The sequence below is a fragment of the Caretta caretta genome, chromosome 7 (assembly GCF_965140235.1).
Source record: "Caretta caretta isolate rCarCar2 chromosome 7, rCarCar1.hap1, whole genome shotgun sequence".
In the NCBI taxonomy this organism is placed as follows: Eukaryota; Metazoa; Chordata; order Testudines; family Cheloniidae; genus Caretta; species Caretta caretta.
In genome coordinates this window covers 109,208,846-109,230,234 of record NC_134212.1, presented here as the reverse complement: position 1 = coordinate 109,230,234, position 21,389 = coordinate 109,208,846, and the positions used below count along the sequence as shown (strand labels likewise).

Sequence of the window (21,389 nt, the reverse complement as noted above, 5' to 3'; positions counted from 1 at the left end):
GGACCTAGACAAATTAGAGGATTGGGCCAAAAGAAATCTGATGAGGTTCAACAAGGACAAGTGCAGAGTCCTGCACTTAGGACGGAAGAATCCCATGCACTGCTACAGACTAGGGACCGAATGGCTAGGCAGCAGTTCTGCAGAAAAGGACCTAGGGGTGACAGTGGACGAGAAGCTGGATATGAGTCAACAGCGTGCCGTTGTTGCCAAGAAGGCCAATGGCATTTTGGGCTGTATAAGTAGGGGCATTGCCAGCAGATGGAGGGACGTGATCGTTCCCCTCTATTCGACATTGGTGAGGCCTCATCTGGAGTACTGTGTCCAGTTTTGGGCCCCACCCTACAAGAAGAATGTGGAAAAATTGGAAAACGTCCAGCGGAGGGCAACAAAAATGATTAGGGGGCTGGAACACATGACTTATGAGGAGAGGCTGAGGGAACTGGGATTGTTTAGTCTGCGGAAGAGAAGAATGAGGGGGGTTGATAGCTGCTTTCAACTACCTGAAAGGGGGGTTCCAAAGAGGATGGATCTAGACTGTTCTCAGTGGTAACAGATAACAGAACAAGGAGTAATGGTCTCAAGTTGCAGTGGGGGAGGTTTAGGTTGGATATTAGGAAAAACTTTTTCACTAGGAGGGTGGTGAAACACTGGAATGGGTTATCTAGGGAGGTGGTGGAATCTCCTTCCTTAGAAGTTTTTAAGATCAGGCTTGAAAAAGCCCTGGCTGGGATGATTTAGTTGGGGATTGGTCCTGCTTTGAGCAGTGGGTTGGACTGGATGACCTCCTGAGGTCCCTTCCAATCCTGCTATTCTACGATTCTATGAATTGAGGGGTGCATTCCTACCTATCAATCTCAACCAGGTTTTAACTCAACCCATACCAAAGTTTCACCTACCTCCTAACAATATCTTATTGGCACACAAGCTGCTGCTATACAAGTGGTGCCAAACTATAAAAAAAGAGATAAACCCCTGTCTGTCAGAAACAGGCATAATAGCCCAGATCCTCAGAGGTATTTAAGCACCTAACTCATATTGAAACCAATTAATAAATGGAAGTTAGGTGCCTAAGTACTTTTGTGGATCTAAGCCAAAATTTGCTCCCTCCTTTGGAGGTTTATATCCTGTGCCCATTTGTTGTAAGAGTCCATTCCTGACTCAGTAACAGGTGGCTGCATAGTGCAATTGCATCTTTGCTGTTTCTCTCCTTTTTCTCAGGTCCAGGGAAAGTTTTAGGCTTTTTTTGTTTGTTTGTTTGTTTGTCATGCTTCTTGATTAAACGACTTTGCTGCGGGAAACATTTTCTTGCACTCTCTTGTATTTCACACACGGGAGGAGACCGTGCCTCTCTGCGTCAACCTCTCTTTTAAGATTGCACGATTGCTCCTTTCTGGGTTTGGGCTGGCTTGGGTCTGCCTGTTTCCACCTCGAGCTTAAGGTCACGGCTCGTTTCTGTGTTTGGTGAGCGGCTGCTGTGGAGATGCGCTTGGCATCGTGCTCAGATCATCTGCCGCCGCTGGGTGAGGCTTCCGCGCCCGGACGTGTAGCAGCTGGTCGCGGCTAGGCGCGTTTCGGGCTTAGAGTCGTGCTGCGGCTTTGGGTGTCCATCGAGCACCCAGTGTAGACGGTCGGGGGGCTGCTGGTTCCTCACCCGGGACTCGGAGCGGCCGGAGGGGCATCATATGCTGCAGGGAAGGGGGCCGGTGGCTGCTAGGGTGCCCCCACCCGCAGCCGGGCTCTTTGCCCCCACAGTTGAGGGGGAGGGGGCGCGACCCGGCCGGGGCCGGCGGAGGGGGTGACACCGGCCACGCGCACGGAGCGCTGCTCGAGGACTACGGGGGCTCCCCCGGCGCTGGGTGAGACCGCGCGGCCCCTTTAAGTGGCCGGTGAGCGGCTGACGGATGGAATCACGTGCCCCGCGGCTGGAGCCGGAACCCGGCCGGGCTGGGAAGCTCGAGACAGCGGTGAGGCTGCGGAGCAGGAAGGCAGGGGCTGCGCGCGCGCGCTCGCTCTCACTCCCCCCTGCCCCCCCCCCCACCGTGTCGCGCGCCGGCGGGCTCTGGCGCCCCAGCCCGGAGCAGGAGCTCGCCGCGATCCCGTGCCCGGGGCGGCGTTCCTCGCTGCCCGCCCCGCTTCTCGCGCCGGCCCCGCCGCCGGGCTCCGGAGGATGGAGCTGTTCCAAGCCAAGGATCACTACATCCTGCAGCGCGGGGAGCTGGCGCTCTGGTGCAGCCGGAGGGACGGTACCCTGCAGCTGCGACCCGGTGAGTCAGGCGCCGGCGCTCGGCGGCTTTTGGAGGGGAGCGGCTCCCGCCGCCGGGGGCAGGCGGGCTGGGCTGGGCTGGGCTGGGGACAGGTGGGGTGCGCTCGCCCGCCTGAGGGCGGGGGTGAGGAGGCGGGCAGTGGGGGGACATGGCCGACAGACCGGCTCAGGCTAGGGCACGGGGTAGGCAGGTTGGGGAGCGAGACGGGGGTGGCGGATCCCTTGGGGGCGGGATGAGCAGGGGGTGACGAGGGGGATGGCGGACCCGCTGGGGAGGGGCGGGCGGCGTGGTGAGTGGTATGGCTGGGGAGGAGAAGGGTGGGTGGGGCAAGCGGGGTGTGTGTGACGGGGGGATGGCGGACCCCCGGGGGCGGGCCGAGCGGGGGGTGCCAAGGAGGACCTGCTGGGGAGTGGGGGCAGGGTGGTGAGTGGGGGAGGGGGTGACGAGGAGGATGGTGGACCCGCTGCGGGGGGCGGGGCAGGCTGGCGAGCGGGGGTGGGGTGTGGACCCGCTGCGGGGGGCGGGGCAGGCTGGCGAGCGGGGGTGGGGTGTGGACCCGCTGCGGGGGGCGGGGCAGGCTGGCGAGCGGGGGTGGGGTGTGGACCCGCTGGCGGGGGGCGGGGCAGGCTGGCGAGCGGGGGTGGGGTGTGGACCCGCTGGCGGGGGGCGGGGCAGGCTGGCGAGCGGGGGTGGGGTGTGGACCCGCTGGCGGGGCAGGTAGGGTGGGGGTGACAAGAGGAAAGGCAGCCCTGCAGGGGGAGCAGGACAGTGAGTGTGGGTGATGGGGAGGTTGGCAGACCTGCTGCAAGGGCAGATGGGGTGGCGAGTGGGGGTTATGGGGAGGTGCTTGAGGATGGTGGACCCATGCAGGGTGGGGGTGATGACTACAAAGGGGGTAGCTGACCCACTGGGGTAGGCTACTGAGTGTGGAGGTGATGAGGAGGATGACAGACCCACTGGGGACAGGCAGGCAGGCTGGAGTGGGTGGAGAGGTGACAGAGGGTGGCAGGAGACCCATTCAGGCAGGCTGCTGAGTGCTTACAGGGTGAGGATGAGAATCTTGAAATCTTTGAGGCACTAATAAACACAGAGGTGGTGCTAGCCCATTGGGGGCCCTAAGTAGGAATATCCCCCCCCTCAGAACACATAATGAAAAGTGAATAGGGGGTCCCCTTGACCTGCCCTAAGAAATTTCTTAGTCTGTTTATGCCTAGCATTGGCTTTGGATAAACATGAGTTTTCATTCCTTCTTTCTTTTGCAGCCTGGCAATGCTGTAGGGATCATGTTATTCCTTACTCCTGAAGCAGTAGGGTTGTGATGCTTAGCAAAACATTACCCAATATTTACAGTCACCTTTCCTCATTATGTTGCTGCAGCCAGCTGTCTGAATCCAAGCACCATGAGGGGAGCTGGTTATACAGCCCTGTACATGGGAGTCTGGGATGTGTGTGGTGTAGGTATGGGGCATGTAGTCCTCTGCTGATTGCCCAGTGAAGTGGGGGCTTTGTCATCTGGTCATTAGAAAGTGGGACTTATGCTGAAATGGCTGTGTGGTCGTTGACAGTCTCTACAACCTATTTTTTATTCTTGTACTGATGGTGGATTGTACATCAAGGATATATCTCATTCCAGTGGTGAATTTCTTAATGCTTCCTGCTGGTGATAGGAATTGGCTTCAGTCAGGTTTTGCTGTTGATAAATTGTTGAGGCTGCTACTCTAATAATGGTTTTAGAGAATTACAGTCATTCACAAAATATAGAACAAGACAGAACACTGGTCCCTGTGTATATAATTTAGTATAGGCAGGGTAAAACATCATGCATCAGTTCAGACAGATGATGGTGTTGAGGTATCACTAATAGTCTAAATCAGTTTAAAAGCAGTCTTTGTTTTCCTGTGAATTTTTCCCCCCTGTAAAAATAAACTGGAAGTGTGACTGCCAGCTGTTTATAGATTGTGTTCTCTCTTTATATTGTATGTGTGCCATTGCAATAGACTGGTGTATGATTGCTGTCCCTCTTGGACCATCATGAAAATGAGGAAGGCCATCTTGTGTGACTAACAGTGTGCAAAATAAATGGTTCTTTGCTATTGATCTTAATATAGGCTGGTTATCTGGCACATTATCTCTTACATAGGGTAAACAATTCCCTCTCCCTTCTCCTGGGTTTCTTTTTATGAGCAATCAGGCAGGTTTGTACTTTTGTGCATTTTGTTCTCATTAGACTCACTTCTGTGATGACTAAGTCTGTTTTGAAGCAAGTACCAACTTTTTATGTGTCACTTAATCATATTCAAAGATACAGTCCAAAAAAGTAAAGAAACATAGGATTATAAACAATGTCCCTCTTGCCATTTTAATTTGCATGCTTCAGTTCACTTGAGATGGGTTGTAATGTTGTTCTAGCATCATTTATTTATTACATTTTGTTCAGGAGCTTTATTTATAGTTTAGGGTCTGAACATTTTAGTTTATAAACCACATTATAACTATTTTATAACAACCACTTATAAAATGTCTGCTGACAAAAGCTGGTCTACAGGATAGTTTATTAATTGAATAAATGTTTATACAAACTCTAATTTTAAACTGATATAGTTATAGCTTTCTATCAATTTGTAGAAAATTATTACTCTGCACATGAATAGTAAAATAACAAACTTGCACACGCTAGTCTTTGAGATTGACGTTCTTGGGGCCTAAAGGCTTTTAATCATCTGTATGCTGTCAGTTGCAGGGATTACTGTGGTCTTGTGGAACCCATTTACTTCAGGGGGGCCTTGTGAGGGTGCAGCAGTCTGTTTGCACGCTGACAATTGCAGGATTGGATTCTTACTGATTGAAAATTTAAAGGAATGCTGTAAACCTGAACTCTACTCAGTTTAAAATAATGAGTAAGTGAAAAGTAATCTGATGCTACATCTGCCCCTTTGCCTTCTTGCCAATTTTTGTTGAGGTTACAGCCACATGCCTTATTTTTAAATGTTTTTTTCTTTCCTGTCTCTTGCTGACCTTTGCAAACAGGAGAAAATGAAAGTAGTGAAACTGATTATACACAAAGTACTTTAAAATGTGTAAAGTAAATCTGAAAAAAAGAAGTGTATTTCTGTAACTAGCTATTTCTTTTAGTAATAAGAAGTTAAAAAAGATGCACTTGTCTGAATTTTGTTTAAGTTGATAGTGTATTTTGTTCCTTGGCCATTATAATGGTCTGTATTCCCCAATGATGTAAGTAATCAGATTATATGCCAGTGTTTTATCAGTTAGTAAACAGTAGAGCCATAATCTATGTCATTGAAATGTTTCATAATTGTGTCAGTTGTCAAAATGTTTCATGTGGAATATGTATTGCTCTTTTTTTTTAAAAAGCTTCACTTTCATTCTGTTTAAACAATGCATGTGTATGGTTTGGACTGAATCTCAGGTGAGTGATAAGCCATGCAAAATATTAGTCTATATATCTAAGGCCTTCCATTTGAAGAGCTCAAATTAATCTGCCAACACTATTGAATGTAAGCCTCTTGACATCCCTAGAAATAGGTAAGTATTCTCTCCATTTTATTGATGAAGGAAATTGAGACACTGTCTCAGGTCAAAATCACACAAGTCCTGTGGGAGAGCTTTTATTAGAATTCTGCTCTCAAATACCTAGTTCCTTTACCAGTAAACAATGATTTCTCTATTTCATATATTTAAAGGAACACAGCCATGTGTTAGAAACTCTTTACCTACTATTGTTGCAAGTAATACTTGGGATTTCTATAAGTGAAAGACTGGGTCCCGGGTAGGGCCAGCAATATGTCTCTTAGTTTGTGCATTTGATAGCCCGCTTGAGTATATTAATTTTTTTTAACTGCATTCAGTTTCTGTTGTGTGTATGTTTTTGCACACAGCAACAAGGAAAGAAATATGAAAACCCCAAACTGGCAGAGACACTCAGGTCAAGTGTAGTACTTGATATCAAAATGAATTGATTTTAAACAGTGAATTATGTAACTTCGTATGTAGACTTGGTAAAGGAAATCTATTACAATTTTAAAAATGAAAATTGGCTCCTTAATTTTTTTTAAGGATGTCTAAAAATGTATATCCATTAACAGGAAACAAAATTTGTTACTGGTCCTGGACCAGTAAATTTGTGGAGATGGGGGAGAGCAGCTGTATTGTTTGTAAAAGTGTTCCTAAAACTGTCAGGGCAGGAGGTATTAAGAGTAAATGTCTTTTTAATATTTCTTCAGGATTGAATAGCAAGTTTTGGACCAATAGAACATTTAAATTCCTGATTAATCTCTTAGATAGTGGAAAGAACAACTTAACTGGATTGGCTTTATTACAATGAATGTATTCCAGTTGTTTGACTTCACAAGAAGGCTGACATTATGCCCTAATCTGAGTGATATCTGCTTGTGTTTACACAGGCTTTCTCTAGTCGTAGCTGTTTTTTTGTTTGTGGACCTAAAGCGTTATTGAATCTCTATATAGAATCTTTAGATTACTCTGGCACTATATGTTAGATTCTTAACTGTCCATGATATATGTCTGCAGCATGAAAATCTAACTGGGTGATTACAACATATTAAAACAAAGTATGTTTTGAACATTTATTGACTTGTTCTAGAATAAATTGTTAGCAGTTCTTGTTTACATATTACCTAGGATCTCCTGGCATGTATCACCATGCAGATTACAAATATGGATGTAATGACTCTTACTACAAGGATATATTTTAGTAGAAGATGAGGAATTCCTTGGTACTAACTGATCAGTTAAAAACATGATATGACAAGAGACTCTTAACCAGGTGGTCGTCTTCAAGGGGGGGGAGAAAGCAATAAAGAGCTCTTTGGGCTAAGAGGAATTGTGTGACGAGAAATTTTGAAGGATAAAACACACACGCCACCTGCAACCATAATGTTTTGGACTGTGATCTCTCAAACTGAACAAGATTGATTGTAGTTACTGCTTGGATCAGACACTTGTGAAAGGAGAAACGGGTGTCCAAAAAGGGTTTTGACTTTAGGTGATATTTTTCCTGCTGTTAGTACTGAGCCAGTATTTTCAGGATAAATATAAAATGTCTGACATTTCACTCAGAAAACATTCAGTCTAACACAACTTCTCACTGGTTGGTGTCACCAAAGACCCCATGCCTTTTTGCAAGAGCAGAGGTGTTTTTAGAACTACCTTGTAATTGGATCTATAGGAGCAAATGTGAATTAACAAAAAAGGGCACTTTCCTAGGAAACAAACTATTATAGTGTTGGTGCTGCAGAAAGGCTCCTGTTTCTGTGGAGGAGATGGATGCATATCAGCAGTTGAAGTAATTCCCTGCAATGGAATATACCCTTTTATAACTCACTTCAGATTCAAGTGTTTATAGAATATCTACATGGAGAAGAGATTTTTGATAATAGCTCTCTAATCAAGCAGAAAAAGGCATAGTCAGATCAGATTAAATAAGGCACATATTTTAACAGTGAGGGTAATTTAACAATTGGATCAGGTTACCTAAGGAAGTAGTGGACTTTCAGTTACTTTAAGTGTCTTTCTTTCTATAAGATATGCATAGCTCAAAGAAGATATGGGCTTGATCCAAAAATTATTGTATGAGGTTTTTTGGCCTGTGTTATGTAGGAGATCATTGTAACGGTCTCTTTTCATGATTCTTGCCAGTAAAGGCTCTGATCCTGCGAAGACTTAAATGCATGGTTAACTTTAGACACCGTGAGCAGTCCCATTGAAGCAACTGGAACTACTTGCCATGCGTAAAGTTAAGTGCTTAAGTCTTTGCAGCACTAGGGTCCAACTTTGTTATCCGTTGGCATATCCCAAAATTTAAGCAATTTCAGATAAAACCTGATGCTTTCCAAAGGTGAAATAGTTTTGTTTAGAAGTGGCCTAATACATAGAAAGAAAAGGAGTACTTGTGGCACCTTGGAGACTAACAAATTTATTTGAGCATAAGCTTTCGTGAGCTACAGCTCACTTCATCGGATGCATGCAGTGGAAAATACAGTGGGGAGATTTTATATACACAAAGAACATGGAACAATGGGTGTTACCATACACACTGTAACGAGAGTGATCAGGTAAGGTGAGCTATTACCAGCAGGAGAGGGGGAAAAAACAAAAACAAACCTTTTGTAGTGATAATCAAGGTGGGCCATTTCCAGCAGTTGACAAGAACATCTGAGGAACAGTGGGGGCGGGGGGGGGGGAATAGTTTTACTTTGTGTAATGACACATCCACTCCCAGTCTCTATTCAAGGCTAATGTAATGGTGTCCAGTTTGCAAATTAATTCCAATTCAGCAGTCTCTCGTTGGAGTCTGTTTTTGAAGTTTTTTTGTTGAAGAATTGCCACTTTTAGGTCTGTAATCGAGTGACCAGAGAGATTGAAGTGTTCTCCGACTGGTTTTTGAATGTTATAATTCCTGATGTCTGATTTGTGTCCATTTATTCTTTGTGTAGAGACTGTCTGGTTTGGCCAATGTACATGGCAGGGGGGGCATTGCTGGCACATGATGGCATATATCACATTCGACCTAGCTACTGCCTCTCAGGAAGGTGGATTACCTATGTCAGTGGGAGAACTCCCGTTGCTATAGGGAGTCTACACTGAAGTGCTACAGCATTTAAAATATAGACAAGCTTTATAAATGGGGACCTATGTTCTAGTTTGTGAAAATTTAACTCTTCACTTAGATGAGAGAGAAACTGCATCTGTACCTAAGGAAATAAGCCTTAAGAGAAAATGAACACTCGCATTTCTGAGATTGTCATGCAGTCAGCTGTTACAATACAGGGACCTGAAAGTGTGGGAGGTATTACTATAGGATATTATTCTCTCCCTTCCCCCCCAACCTTGGGGTACAAAAGTGTGCTCACTTCCAGAGACAAGAGGTCCAGAACATAAAATGGAAGTAGGATACCTAAGCTGGCTGGCCACTATCTTTTTTTAGAGTTTAATTGAAAGAGAGCAAGTAGTGCTGACTGCATTCATGTGACTGATATAATTGAAGGTTTGAAACAGTCATCGAGCTCCTCTGAAATTTTAACTGTGACTTGCTACTTCACCTTATTAGAAACTGATGATGGATTTCACCATTTGTCAGCATAAACCTTTCACAACCATGTATAGTACCTTTTTGCCTAAATCTGTATGGAAACTAAATAAACACTCTTTAGAAAAAGAGATATGAGTGAGTGAAACTTCAGAGTATGAAACCAAAATTATTTCCTTGTTAATGATTAAGGAATGCTGCTTGTCTTAAATCAACTTTCAGGATAGCTTTATGAACGAGGAATAATTCAGTAAGCCTTGGCAGATAAAAATGGATCTAGTGTGTCAAAAGCTCTGAATCTTCTAGTTTTAGACTCACATCCTCATCCCTGTCGTTCTGACTCACTTGCTGGTTGCTGTGAGACCCTGGACAGCGCTACATTCTTTCATTCATAAACAAATATATGAATTTATTTGTGTGTGTATATAGGTTCTCTTCCATTGACAAAAACACTCTCAAAAACAGACTGCTTTCAGTCTTCAGAGACTATTCAGTTTTTTACTCTACATTTTAAATCACTAGTTTCAGAGTAACAGCCGTGTTAGTCTGTATTCGCAAAAAAAGAAAAGGAGTACTTGTGGCACCTTAGAGACTAACCAATTTATTTGAGCATAAGCTTTCGTGAGCTACAGCTCACTTCATCGGATGCATACTATGGAAAATACAGAAGATGTTTTTATACACACAAACCATGAAAAAATGGGTGTTTATCACTACAAAAGGTTTTCTCTCCCCCCATCCTACTCTCCTGCTGGTAATAGCTTATCTAAAGTGATCACTCTCCTTACAATGTGTATGATAATCAAGGTGAATCCTCCAGCAAGTGACCCGTGCCCCATGCTACAGAGGAAGGCAAAAAACCTCCAGGACCTCTTCCAATCTGCCCTGGAGGAAAATTCCTTCCCGACCCCAAATTTGGCGATCAGCTAAACCCTGAGCATATGGGCAAGATTCATCAGCCAGATACTACATCTGTAGTGTGGGAGTCCTTTCTATAGCCTCACATCCAGGCTGTATCTAAATCTTGCTGATTCTTTCTTTGAGCATAACTGTCACACTTCAGGGCAATTGCACCTGCATTTCCCCTCTGTGGTTCAACAAAGGCATCCTGCTCCAGGCTCCTCAGCCATCACCTCTCTTGGGCGGAGAGCCTCATTTCTCTCCCTCTTGATCAGGGTATTTCCAGACTGCACAATCTCCTGACTATGCTGTGGTAGCCACAGCAGAAGACAAACTGCCTAAGCAGGCCTGCTTTGCTTCTCTCTGCCGACAGTACACAATGTAATCGCCACAGTTAAGTTACCACACAGCTCTTTCTAACCAAGAACATTTATTCTTAAAGTATGAACATTACAGAAAGAACACCTTCCAAGGGAAGCAGTGGGGGCAAAAGATCTATCTGGCTTTAAGATTAAACTCAATAAGTTTATGGAGGAGATGGTATGATGAGATAACATGGTTTTGGTAATTAAATATTCATGGTAAATAGGCCCAATGGCCTGTGATGGGATATTAGATGGGGTGGGATCTGAGTTACCCAGGAAAGAATTTTCTTGTGGCGGTTCAATACAAGACAGGACACGGCTTTAGGCAAGCAAGCAGGCTGGTCTGCTGACGGGATTGCCCCTGTCAGCTTTTCCACCTCTCTTTTATTTCTCTCCCCCCTGCGCATTACATACCCCAACCGACCGCAAAAGGCATCAACAAAGAAAATAATATGACTTTGATTAATATTCCTATTTACTAGCCTCTATCTACTACAATCTTTGTTCTCAGGCCTTGAGCTTAGGCCGAGGAAGCTTCCCACAGTTGATGTCCTTATTTTGACTTCCCAGATGGTCCATGTTTCCATGGTCCATGTGCTTGGACAGAGCAGAGCAATGTGTGCATTGCTCCTACACAACAGTCAGGGTGTGCCCTGACTGTTTCCAGGTGCATGAACGCTACATGAACCCTTCATCCCCCCTTTTGTTATTATTTGTGCTTGGCCATCTCATGGTAGCCATCAATTTGCTTTTGCAAGTGATTTAACTCCCGGACAGACAAGGACATAACTCGGGGACCCTGCCAGGGCGGATCTCTGCAAAGCCTTAGCAAGGAGGGAATACATTGTATACAGCAGCAGCAAAATATAAGCCCAACAATTACAAACACAGCATAACCAAAAAGTTGTCGCAGCCATCCTAGAGAGGGCAGCCATCCTGTAAGCCAATTCCAAAAGCCCTCAAACCCCAGATCTTGGCATATGTGTGCCGTAAGATTGGCCAGTTCGGCCAGTCTAGTTTCTATGGAGCGACTATTATCAGTTAAATTAAAGCAACACATATGCTGAAACGTGGAGCAGCCTAGATGGTGTTTCAGGAGCAGAAAATCAATGGCTGCTCTGTTATCCAAAATTGCATCCCTTAATTTGTGTTGCTCTGTGTTAAGGAGGGCAATTGCCTGGGATGTTGTATTAATTGCCTTTGCCGCAAAGCATGCTAGGTTATTTAAAGTTCTGGCTGTATAAGTGGCAAGTCCAGGAACTCCAACAATAGAGGCCGCTAAGGCGGTATACTCAGCGTGGCTAAGGAGATCAACATCTACAACACAGTCTTCTGAAAGGGGTACACCTCTTTTACTGCGCTTTTGGCCGGCAAAAGGCAGAATGAGTGTCATTCTGCTGAGGCAGCAAAGGGTGCCATTGCTTAAATTTGCGGGAATATAACTAAAGGTGCGTGAGCCGCAGGTAAAAAACCACCCTGATGGTAGGATATGGCCATAATTGTACGAAACATTTACGGCGTGGGAACAATTTAAAAAGGGTTGAGAAACTTGCCGACAGCCCAAGGGCACCTTTGTACTAGTGCAGTTAACCACACGTGCACAGGTGACATTGTTGGCCCCGGCCGGGTACGGTGTGTGGAGGGATATGGCTGTGTGAGACAAAGTATAATTGGCCGGGCCCCAATTAGCCATACCAGAGTATTGGGAAGAGAGATTCGCGTAAGCAGCGAGCATCGTCTCATTCCCTATTTCCTCAGGGTGATGACATACTGGGATAAGGCATGTACTTAACAATTCTCCAGCTGCTACAGAATTAGATAAACAAAAGTGGGTAACATTTGCTATTGAAGCCAATCTTTCCCATAGGTTATATGTCATTCGGGCTCGTAACGGAGAAAGCGCTCCCGAGCCAACCCCTACAGGAAATAGCAGGCACAAAAGGCATACAATCAATACAGAATTAGCAGTAATTTGGGCAAGAATTGCCACAAACAAAGTCTCAGGAGTCTCTGGTTGTTGGTTTGCTGCCAGCCGTCGTTGAGCCGCGGCGACCAATGCTTTTACTGCTCCCCATGTCACGGGCTGGCTTGGGACACTACGCTTCTTCCATTTCCGTCCCTTCGTTGTCGACCCGGGAGGCACTGTGCTCTCCTCCAGGGTCAGCTGAAACTCCGGTATGGGGTTCGATAGTCCCTGGTGCCACGCCATGCTGCTTCAGTGCTGGCCGCACACACTGGGCCGGAACCCACAACGGTCCTGCAGGGAGAGACACAGCAGCATATCCCCACCCCAAGTGATTAGAGGTACTGGGCCCAGCCATTGTGGATCAGGCAGCTGACGGTAATAGACACATGGTCTTTCCAGCACCTCGGATTTATGAAAATGCCGATCCGTGGGGGTCTGCTGATCTGCATTCAGTGTTAAATTATTTAGAGTAAACAAAAGGATATGCAATTGTTGCTGAATGTCTCCTAAGGTTTGGAGACGCAGCTCCCCTTGTTTTAATTGTTTATCAAGCAAGGTTTTTAGCGTGCGATTTGCACGTTCAACAATGGCTTGGCCCGTGGAGTTATGAGGGATCCCGTGTGTGAGACGGACGTCCCATTGGACACAAAAGGCGGAAAGGGCTGTGGAGCAGTAGGCTGGGGCATTATCTGTTTTTATTTGGCTCGGGCGACCCATAACAGCAAAACAGGCCAGCAAATGGTGAATAACTTTAGGAGTGGCTTCCCCACGCTGTGGGGTTGCCCAGAGGAATCCCGAATAGGTATCAATGGAAACATGTAAAAACGAATAGGGGTGGAATTGTGGCACGTGAGTGACATCCATTTGCCACAGTTGATTTGCTGCAGTACCTCTGGGGTTAACGGCATAAGAAAAGGTAGGGGCAGTAGTGGCACAGTGGGGGCAGGAACGAACAATAGAACGTGCATGATCAGCAGGAATGTGAAACTGGCGGGCCAAAACAGAGGCAGACTGATGAAAAAAGGCATGGCTTTCAATGGGGTCAGAAAAAAGGGAATTTACCTCACCACGTAAAGCGCGGTCGGCGCGCGCATTGCCCTCAGTAAGTAGCCCAGGCAGAGGGGTATGACTGCGAATATGAGCAACAAAGTAAGGGAAATTACGAGTGGTGATGAGATACTGTAAAGACACAAACAGGCGAAGGAGGTCTGCATCGACCTGAGGGGTAATGAGGGCAAGGGGTAAATGATCAATTACTTGATAAACATAATGGGTGTCCACAATCAAATTAAAGGGACAATCAACAAAAAGTTGAAAGGCCAAAACAACAGCAGCCAATTCTGAGCGCTGCGCAGAACGCTGAGGCAGCGTAAAACGAGAGTGCCAACGAGGGGGGTCACCTAATTGATAGGTGACAACACCTCGACTTGGAGAGCCATCAGTAAAAAGAGTGACGGCTGAAACAATGGGTTGAGAGCGGCTAAGACAATGGACAACTAGGGGCACCTGTTGGGTAATTACCAATCGGGGATCTTTTGGGGGATTATAAGAGATCTCTCCCACATAATCACAAAGAGCAACCTGCCAGGCCAAGGAGGTATCAAATTCACTACGGGACAATGGGAACACAATGGCAACTACATCGGTACCTGTGAGTTGCACTGCACGGTGGCGGGCTTTACGAACAAGATCGGACAAGGCATCTAAATAAGGATAAATGTTCCGAGGAGGAGTGGATGACAAATATATCCACTCTATGATAGAGACGGCTGTGTCCGTACGAGGGACAAACAGAGCCGCAGTAGGCGTATGAGGGGTGGCAAGGAGAACCAACCGTAGGGGACGGATCTCAGTGAGTCTATCCACAAACTGCTGACTCAACACTGCATTGATCTGCCGAATGCAGGCAAGGTGCTCTTCAGTGATGGCAATAACTGCGCCCTTTGCCCGAGCTCCACGTAGGAGCTCGAACAACGGCCGCAGCATTGATGTGGGGAGACGGAAGTAGGGTCGAATCCAATTTAAATGACCCAAAACCTGTTGTAATTTAACAAGGGTTAGGGGTTGAGGTAGAACTAGTTCGGGGCGAACAGGAGTGGCATAGGTTTGTAAAACCTTATGCCCGAGGTAGTGGTAGGGATAAGAGCGTTGGATTTTTTCTGGTGCCACTAATAGGCCATGTTGGCCGAGAATCTGGGACAGAGATTCAAGCTGTTCTGCCGTAACCTGGGGACCACTAAGCAAAATGTCATCCATATAATGGTAGACCTTTAGTGTGGGGTATCGGGCACGAAAAGGGGCAAGAGCCTGATCCAAAAAAAGCTGACACAAGGTCGGACTATTTTGCATTCCCTGGGGCAAGACTTTCCATTGATACCTATGAGAGGGTTGCTGATTATTATATTGTGGCACCATAAACGTGAATTTTTCGCGGTCTTGTGGGCAAAGGGGAATGGTAAAAAAACAATCCTTTAAATCTAACACACAAAGCTGATCGGTTTGAGGAATTAAATTCGGGTTTGGTAAGCCAAATTGTAAGGGGCCCATGGGTTGTATGCGTTTATTTATTTCCTTTAGATCACGTAACAGCCGCCATGCACCCGATTTTTTCTTAATAACGAACACCGGGGTGTTCCAGGGACTAGTGGAGCATTCCAAGCGCTGTGCATGCAAATGTTGCTGCACAAGTGACTGAAGTGCTTTTAGCTTCTATATAGGGAGGGGCCACTGGTCAATCCATACGGGCTCTAAGGATTGCCACACCAAGGGTAATGTTAGGGCAAGGTGGGTGCGGGAGGATTTTGGGCCATTAGATATTAATATCGAAGGTGGTATCCAGCTTTGTAAGCAAGTCACGGCCCCAAATATTGAGGTGGACAGGGAGCACAAAAGGACGGATTGTAGCAAGGGCACGGCCTCCGGTTTAGAGACCGTGACCCAAGACAAACTTTGGCGCCCGGATTTACTACCCCCAATCCCCCACAACTCTTTAGAAGGAACTGTTGGCCAACTAACCGGCCACTCCAGATCGCGAATCACCGTAACGTCAGCTCCAGTGTCCACCAGCCCTGGAAAAGGAAAATTTATTTAAAAGAAGTGTTAACTGAGGTTTCGAGGGGCGGACCGACATTGTTAGAGCAACAAGTGGAGAGGACGTGTTGTGAGATGGCGACTGAGCCAGCGTCGATCCAAAGCCACCTCCGCCCCGGGCTCGATCCTCCGCAGCTGGCACATGATAGGGGACTAAAATCAATTGCGCAATTGACCGTCCGCGCAGGAGCGACTGTGGAAGATGGGTCCATACCTGAACCTTAATAATGCCGGTGTAGTCGGCGTCAATGACCCCTGGAATGACAAAAAAACCCTGTTTCCCAGCGTGTGAGCCTCCCAGCGAGGGAGAACCAGGCCCACAAATCCGGCAGGGAGAGGTCCCATCACCTGGGTAGGTATGGCGCAAACCTCCCCCGACAATCGAAAGTCAGCATCCTCCTGCATAATCAAATCAAACCCTGCACTTCCGGCAGTCGCCGCCTTCATGGAGTCTATGGGTTTTGAGGCAGAGGAACAGTTGTCTGAGTGGGAAACACCCCCGTTTGGCCCTGGGTTCGGGGGGGACCCGTTGTGTGGTTTCCCGACCCGCTACGACACTGATTAGCCCATGATAGCCCTTCCTACACTTGGGGCACTTCTTTGAGGGGCGGGTGGGCGCCGCCGAGGAGCGGTACTCCTGCTGAAAGTGACCCTCCTTACCACAGCGGTAACAACGCTTCCCCTCCTTCCCGCTTTTCTGCAGGGCGGCAGCCAGAACTCCAGCCTTATGGGCTTGGGTGCCAATGTTTTGGCACGCCCGCAGCATGTCTGACAGCTCTAGAATCCCGGAGGCTTGTGCCGCCTGGAGAGCACGGCGGCAATCCTCGTTCGCATTTTCAACTGCCATTTTTAAGAGGATCTGAGCTGCTGCAGGGCTATCCACCTGCCGGAGGATAGCCTCCTGCAATCTGTTGGTAAAATCCATAAAGGACTCTGATGCACCCTGACGGATACTGGCAAAGCTTTTAGTAGGCTTGCCTGAATCCGGGACCTTCCGGAAAGCATGCTGGGCGCAGGTGGAAATAATGGGGAAGACGGCCTGAGGGAGTTGAGACTGCAGCTGGACAGTAGCAAATTGGCCCTCCCCTGCCAAGTGCTCATAAATGATACCTTGCTCTCTATACACCTGGACCTGGCGTTCCGCCATCTGCTGAAATTCACTAAGCCAAATAACATACTGACTAGGTGTCAGCATCATGCGCAACAGCGCCTTCCAGTCCTCAGGGACCAGGGAATACCCAGAACCTAGCCCTTCAATGAGACCACGCACATACGTGCTAGTCAGACTGAACTCGCGAATCACTTTCTTTACCTCTCTGATCACTGAGTAAGGCAAACTGACCCAGTTTGCAAGCTGGTTGCCCTGGCCATCATCCTGCCAGGTCACCGGACAGACTGAGACCAGCTCAGCCAGCTCCTCTGCTGTAAGATCTGAGCGAGTCTTCGCTGCATGGACCATTTGTTGCACCAGCAAAAGCCCCTGAGCAGATGCGGATGACCCTCCGGGGGGCCCCGGAGCATGGGGCCCCACGGGGGGAGGGTGATCACACACCGGCTCCGGTGGGGAAGGCCAGGGAGGCGGTGGTAATAGAGGCCCTGGGGGCGAAGCAGGGGGAGGGATGGTTGCAGGAGCGGACGGGGGTGGCGAGATCGGCAGCCCCTCTGTTGGCGTGGGGGGGGGCCTGTCCGAAGCGACACGCTGTATCGCATCGCGGCAGAGGTGCCAGGCTTGTAAAGCCTGCACGGGCGCCCGAGGCTCCTTGTGCAATGTTTGGCCCAACCGCTCCCAGTCCGTGAGCTTAAGGGTTCCAGCTTCAGGGTACCACGGGCACTGGGCACTCACCTCCTGTAGCAGGAGAGTGAGCTCTCGAGTGGGACAGTCATGCTGAGCCTTATGCAGCAAATACTGTAGCTCACAGCGGTGTTGCACTTGCAAAGCAGAGAGGGAGCTTCCCATACTTACCACAATGAAAAATACTCACCGGGATCCACGAAGCGGATGAGTGATGCGTCTGAAACCCTTGCCGGGCGAGGTAAGTGCTGAGGGCCCCACGTTTGGGCGCCAGTTGTGGCGGTTCAGTACAAGACAGGACACGGCTTTAGGCAAGCAAGCAGGCTGGTCTGCTGACGGGATTGCCCCTGTCAGCTTTTCCACCTCTCTTTTATTTCTCTCCCCCCTGCGCATTACATACCCCAACCGACCGCAAAAGGCATCAACAAAGAAAATAATATGACTTTGATTAATATTCCTATTTACTAGCCTCTATCTACTACAATCTTTGTTCTCAGGCCTTGAGCTTAGGCCGAGGAAGCTTCCCACAGTTGATGTCCTTATTTTGACTTCCCAGATGGTCCATGTTTCCATGGTCCATGTGCTTGGACAGAGCAGAGCAATGTGTGCATTGCTCCTACACAACAGTCAGGGTGTGCCCTGACTGTTTCCAGGTGCATGAACGCTACATGAACCCTTCATTTTCTGTAGTATCTGGCTGATGAATCTTGCCCGTATGCTCAGGGTTTAGCTGATTGCCAAATTTGGGGTCGGGAAGGAATTTTCCTCCAGGGCAGATTGGAAGAGGCCCTGGAGGTTTTTCACCTTCCTCTGTAGCATGGGTCACTTGCTGGAGGATTCTCTGCTCCCTGAAGTCTTTAAACCATGATTTGAGGACTTCAATAGCTCAGACATAGGTGAGAGGTTTTTTGCAGGAGTGGTGGGTGAAATTCTGTGGCCTGCGTTGTGCAGGAGGTCAGACTAGATGAACATAATGGTCCCTTCTGACCTAAATATCTATGAACACATTAAACACCAAACTGAACGTAGACATATGCTATTAAGCTTACCAGAGACCACCCCCTCCTTCCAACAAGAATTCTGGTTGGAGATACTTCAAAGCCCATACAGGTTCGTGTCCCTCCCCCCATGATCACAAGTTCATCACAACTTCAGCTCAGAACAAGCACCAAAATCTTATGGGGCCTCAGAAGGTCAAAGACCTTCCAACCCCTCTTGGATCAGAGGTCCTGTCCATTTGCTGTATTGGTGATCATTTGGTCAGTTTAAGCTCAGGCTGTTTAACCAAAAATCCTTTGTTTGTTTGTTTGATCCCTGGAGAATCCAGTTTGAACCAGCATATTTGAGTCTCTCTCTGGGTAGTGATAACTCTCTCTGGAGGTGTTAAACCATGAATTAGTTTGCCTAACCCCCCCCCCCCCCCCGCACTGTTCTTAATTCCTGCAGGGCTTTGTTCCCTCTCCTTCATGAAATCACATACAGTCCCTCAGCAGTACAATGAACTCCTGAAATACTTATATTTAATTTAATAAGATTTAACGTTAATTTAGTAAGGTTGTCCAGGATATTGTCCTATCTGTCGTAAGTTTTTTAAGGTATGGTCTTTCCTATCATCCACACAGCTAAAGCTTTTGTCAAGGCTTTCCTCATTGTGTCTTGATTACCGCAACTCTTCTTCTTTGGTCTTGACAAATACTGTCTTGCCCAACTAATATCATTTGAAAATACTGCTGCAGGGATTGTTTTCCTAGCTCATTGCTTTGACCATGTCACTCATTTGCATTCCTTCACTGGCTCCCCTTTCTTTGTCACATCAAATATAAGGTTTCAGAGTAGCAGCCATGTTAGTCTGTATTCGCAAAAAGAAAAGGAGTACTTGTGGCACCTTAGAGACTAACGAATTTATTTGAGCATAAGCTTTCTTGAGCTACAGCTCGCTTCATCGGCTGCATAAAGTGGAAAATACAGTGAGGATGTTTTTATGCACACAGACCATGAAAAAATGGGTTTTTATCACTACAAAAGGTTTTCTCTCTCCCCACCCCACTCTCCTGCTGGTAATAGCTTATCTGAAGTGATCACTGGACAGTCTACGTAAAAGAATAAATGGACACAAATCAGATGTCAAGAATTATAACATTCATAAACCAGTCGGAGAACACTTCAATCTCTCTGGTCACACGATTACAGACATGAAAGTTGCGATATTACAACAGAAAAACTTCAAAACCAGACTCCAGCGAGAGACTGCTGAATTGGAATTAATTTGCAAATTGGATACAATTAACTTAGCCACTCCCAGTCTCTATTTAAGCCTAAGTCATTATGCAAGGTAACCTATTTCCCCTTGTTTTTTCCTATTCTCCCCCCCCGCCCCATTGTTCCTCAGACGTTCTTGTTAAACCCTGGATTTGTGCTGGAAATGGCCCACCTTTTTTATCAAATAAGGTACTTGTCTTCACTTTCAAGGCCGGTTCCCACCCTAGCTATCATCTCTTGTTGAAATCTCGATAGTAAATTTCCATTTCTGGCCAATAATGCCAGCTTTCATTGCCCTCTTGTTAAATTTTCACAGGCACCTTCATGCTTTCTTCCATGCTGCCCTTCAGCCTTAGGAGGAGCGCAAGTGTTTAGTCCCAGGTGACAGGACTGCCTGACCTACTAATGTCACAGCTACATTCCAGATCGCCTCTCAGGAAGGGGAGAGATTAGTATTTTCCAAGTGTTACTGTTTCTTCCTAATGGCCCATCAAAGCTGATAATGGCCTGTTGTCTAGTGGGTGTCTCCCAAATACACACACAATTGTAATTGTCACATAGTTAATATTCCTAACCTTAGATACAGAAATTATACATGCATACAAATTGGATAATCACAGTCAGTAAATTATAACCTTTCCAATGATACCTTACAGGACCCATCTTGCATAAAATATGTCTTAGGCCATATTCATCATAACAATATTTCTATGAAGACTATGGAATGTCACTATTTTTCATCCTTCCTTTTTACTAAGTAGCTGAACAGTTTTTTGTTTAAAGAAAAGGAGTACTTGTGGCACCTTAGAGACTAACCAATTTATTTGAGCATGAGTTTTTTGTTTGTTTTTAGCTTTATCAAAAAGACATTTGGATGGAAGTGAAGTCTTTTAACCTTTCGTCCTGAAAGGTGAAAGTTAGGAGTCTGAAAATAGAGGTTGGTAACAGACAGTTATGCAAATTTCCCTTGTTGGCAACAGTGATTATCAGCAAAACCCAGAGGATTCAGTTGTTAATACTTTGCCCCCTTTCTCCAACTGAATCCTCTGTCCACTGCTACAGTGCAGGAAGTGCTGTGTGCCAATGACACTGAGGGGTAGTCTACACTAATGGATTACAATGGTACAACTGCATTGTGTCTGGTGAAGAGACGCTATGCCGACGGGAAAGCACTCTCCTGTTGGCATAAAATTGCTTAATTTCTCATTTTGTCAGAATAACCAATTTGCACTAACTTTGCTAGTGCTTTTTATGTAGCCTGTTGTAAAACTAGGCAAATATCTAGATGAGTTGATGTATCCCCTGGAAGACCTCTGCGTACCCCCAGGGGTACATGTACTCTTGGTTGAGAACCACTGGTGTAGACAAGCCCTAAGTGTGGACATGCCAGCTTGTGAGGAGATGGAAAGTAATTGTGGGATACTGCGTCAGTGGCATAATCCTACACTTTGGAATTGACCCTGACAGTGGGAATCTTGGTACACTCTAATATGAAAATTAATATCCTGCTAGCACTGCCTCTTTTTCAAGACTCTCTAACATATCTCCCAGGAGGCTAAAAATGGTAGTCCCAAGTGGATTAAAACTGCATTAAAAGTGTAGAGCTAATGATGTATGCCAAAATTCACTGTGATCACTTAGTATCTCATATCCCCTTCATCTCTGGGGTGAAGGTATAATAGTCTCA

General features: G+C 46.6%; 1 protein-coding gene across 1 annotated transcript in view; it reads left to right on the top strand.

Annotated features, from left to right (window-relative positions):
- Positions 1 to 1,543: 1,543 nt before the first annotated feature.
- The window catches only part of INPP5F (inositol polyphosphate-5-phosphatase F), a 117,511-nt gene continuing 97,665 nt past the window's right edge, over positions 1,544 to 21,389 (top strand). Inside the window, exon 1 of the mRNA XM_048857655.2 lies at positions 1,544 to 2,264. Coding sequence (XP_048713612.2) covers positions 2,168 to 2,264 — 97 coding nt within the window. The 5' untranslated portion in view covers positions 1,544 to 2,167. The remainder of the gene's footprint in view (positions 2,265 to 21,389) is intronic.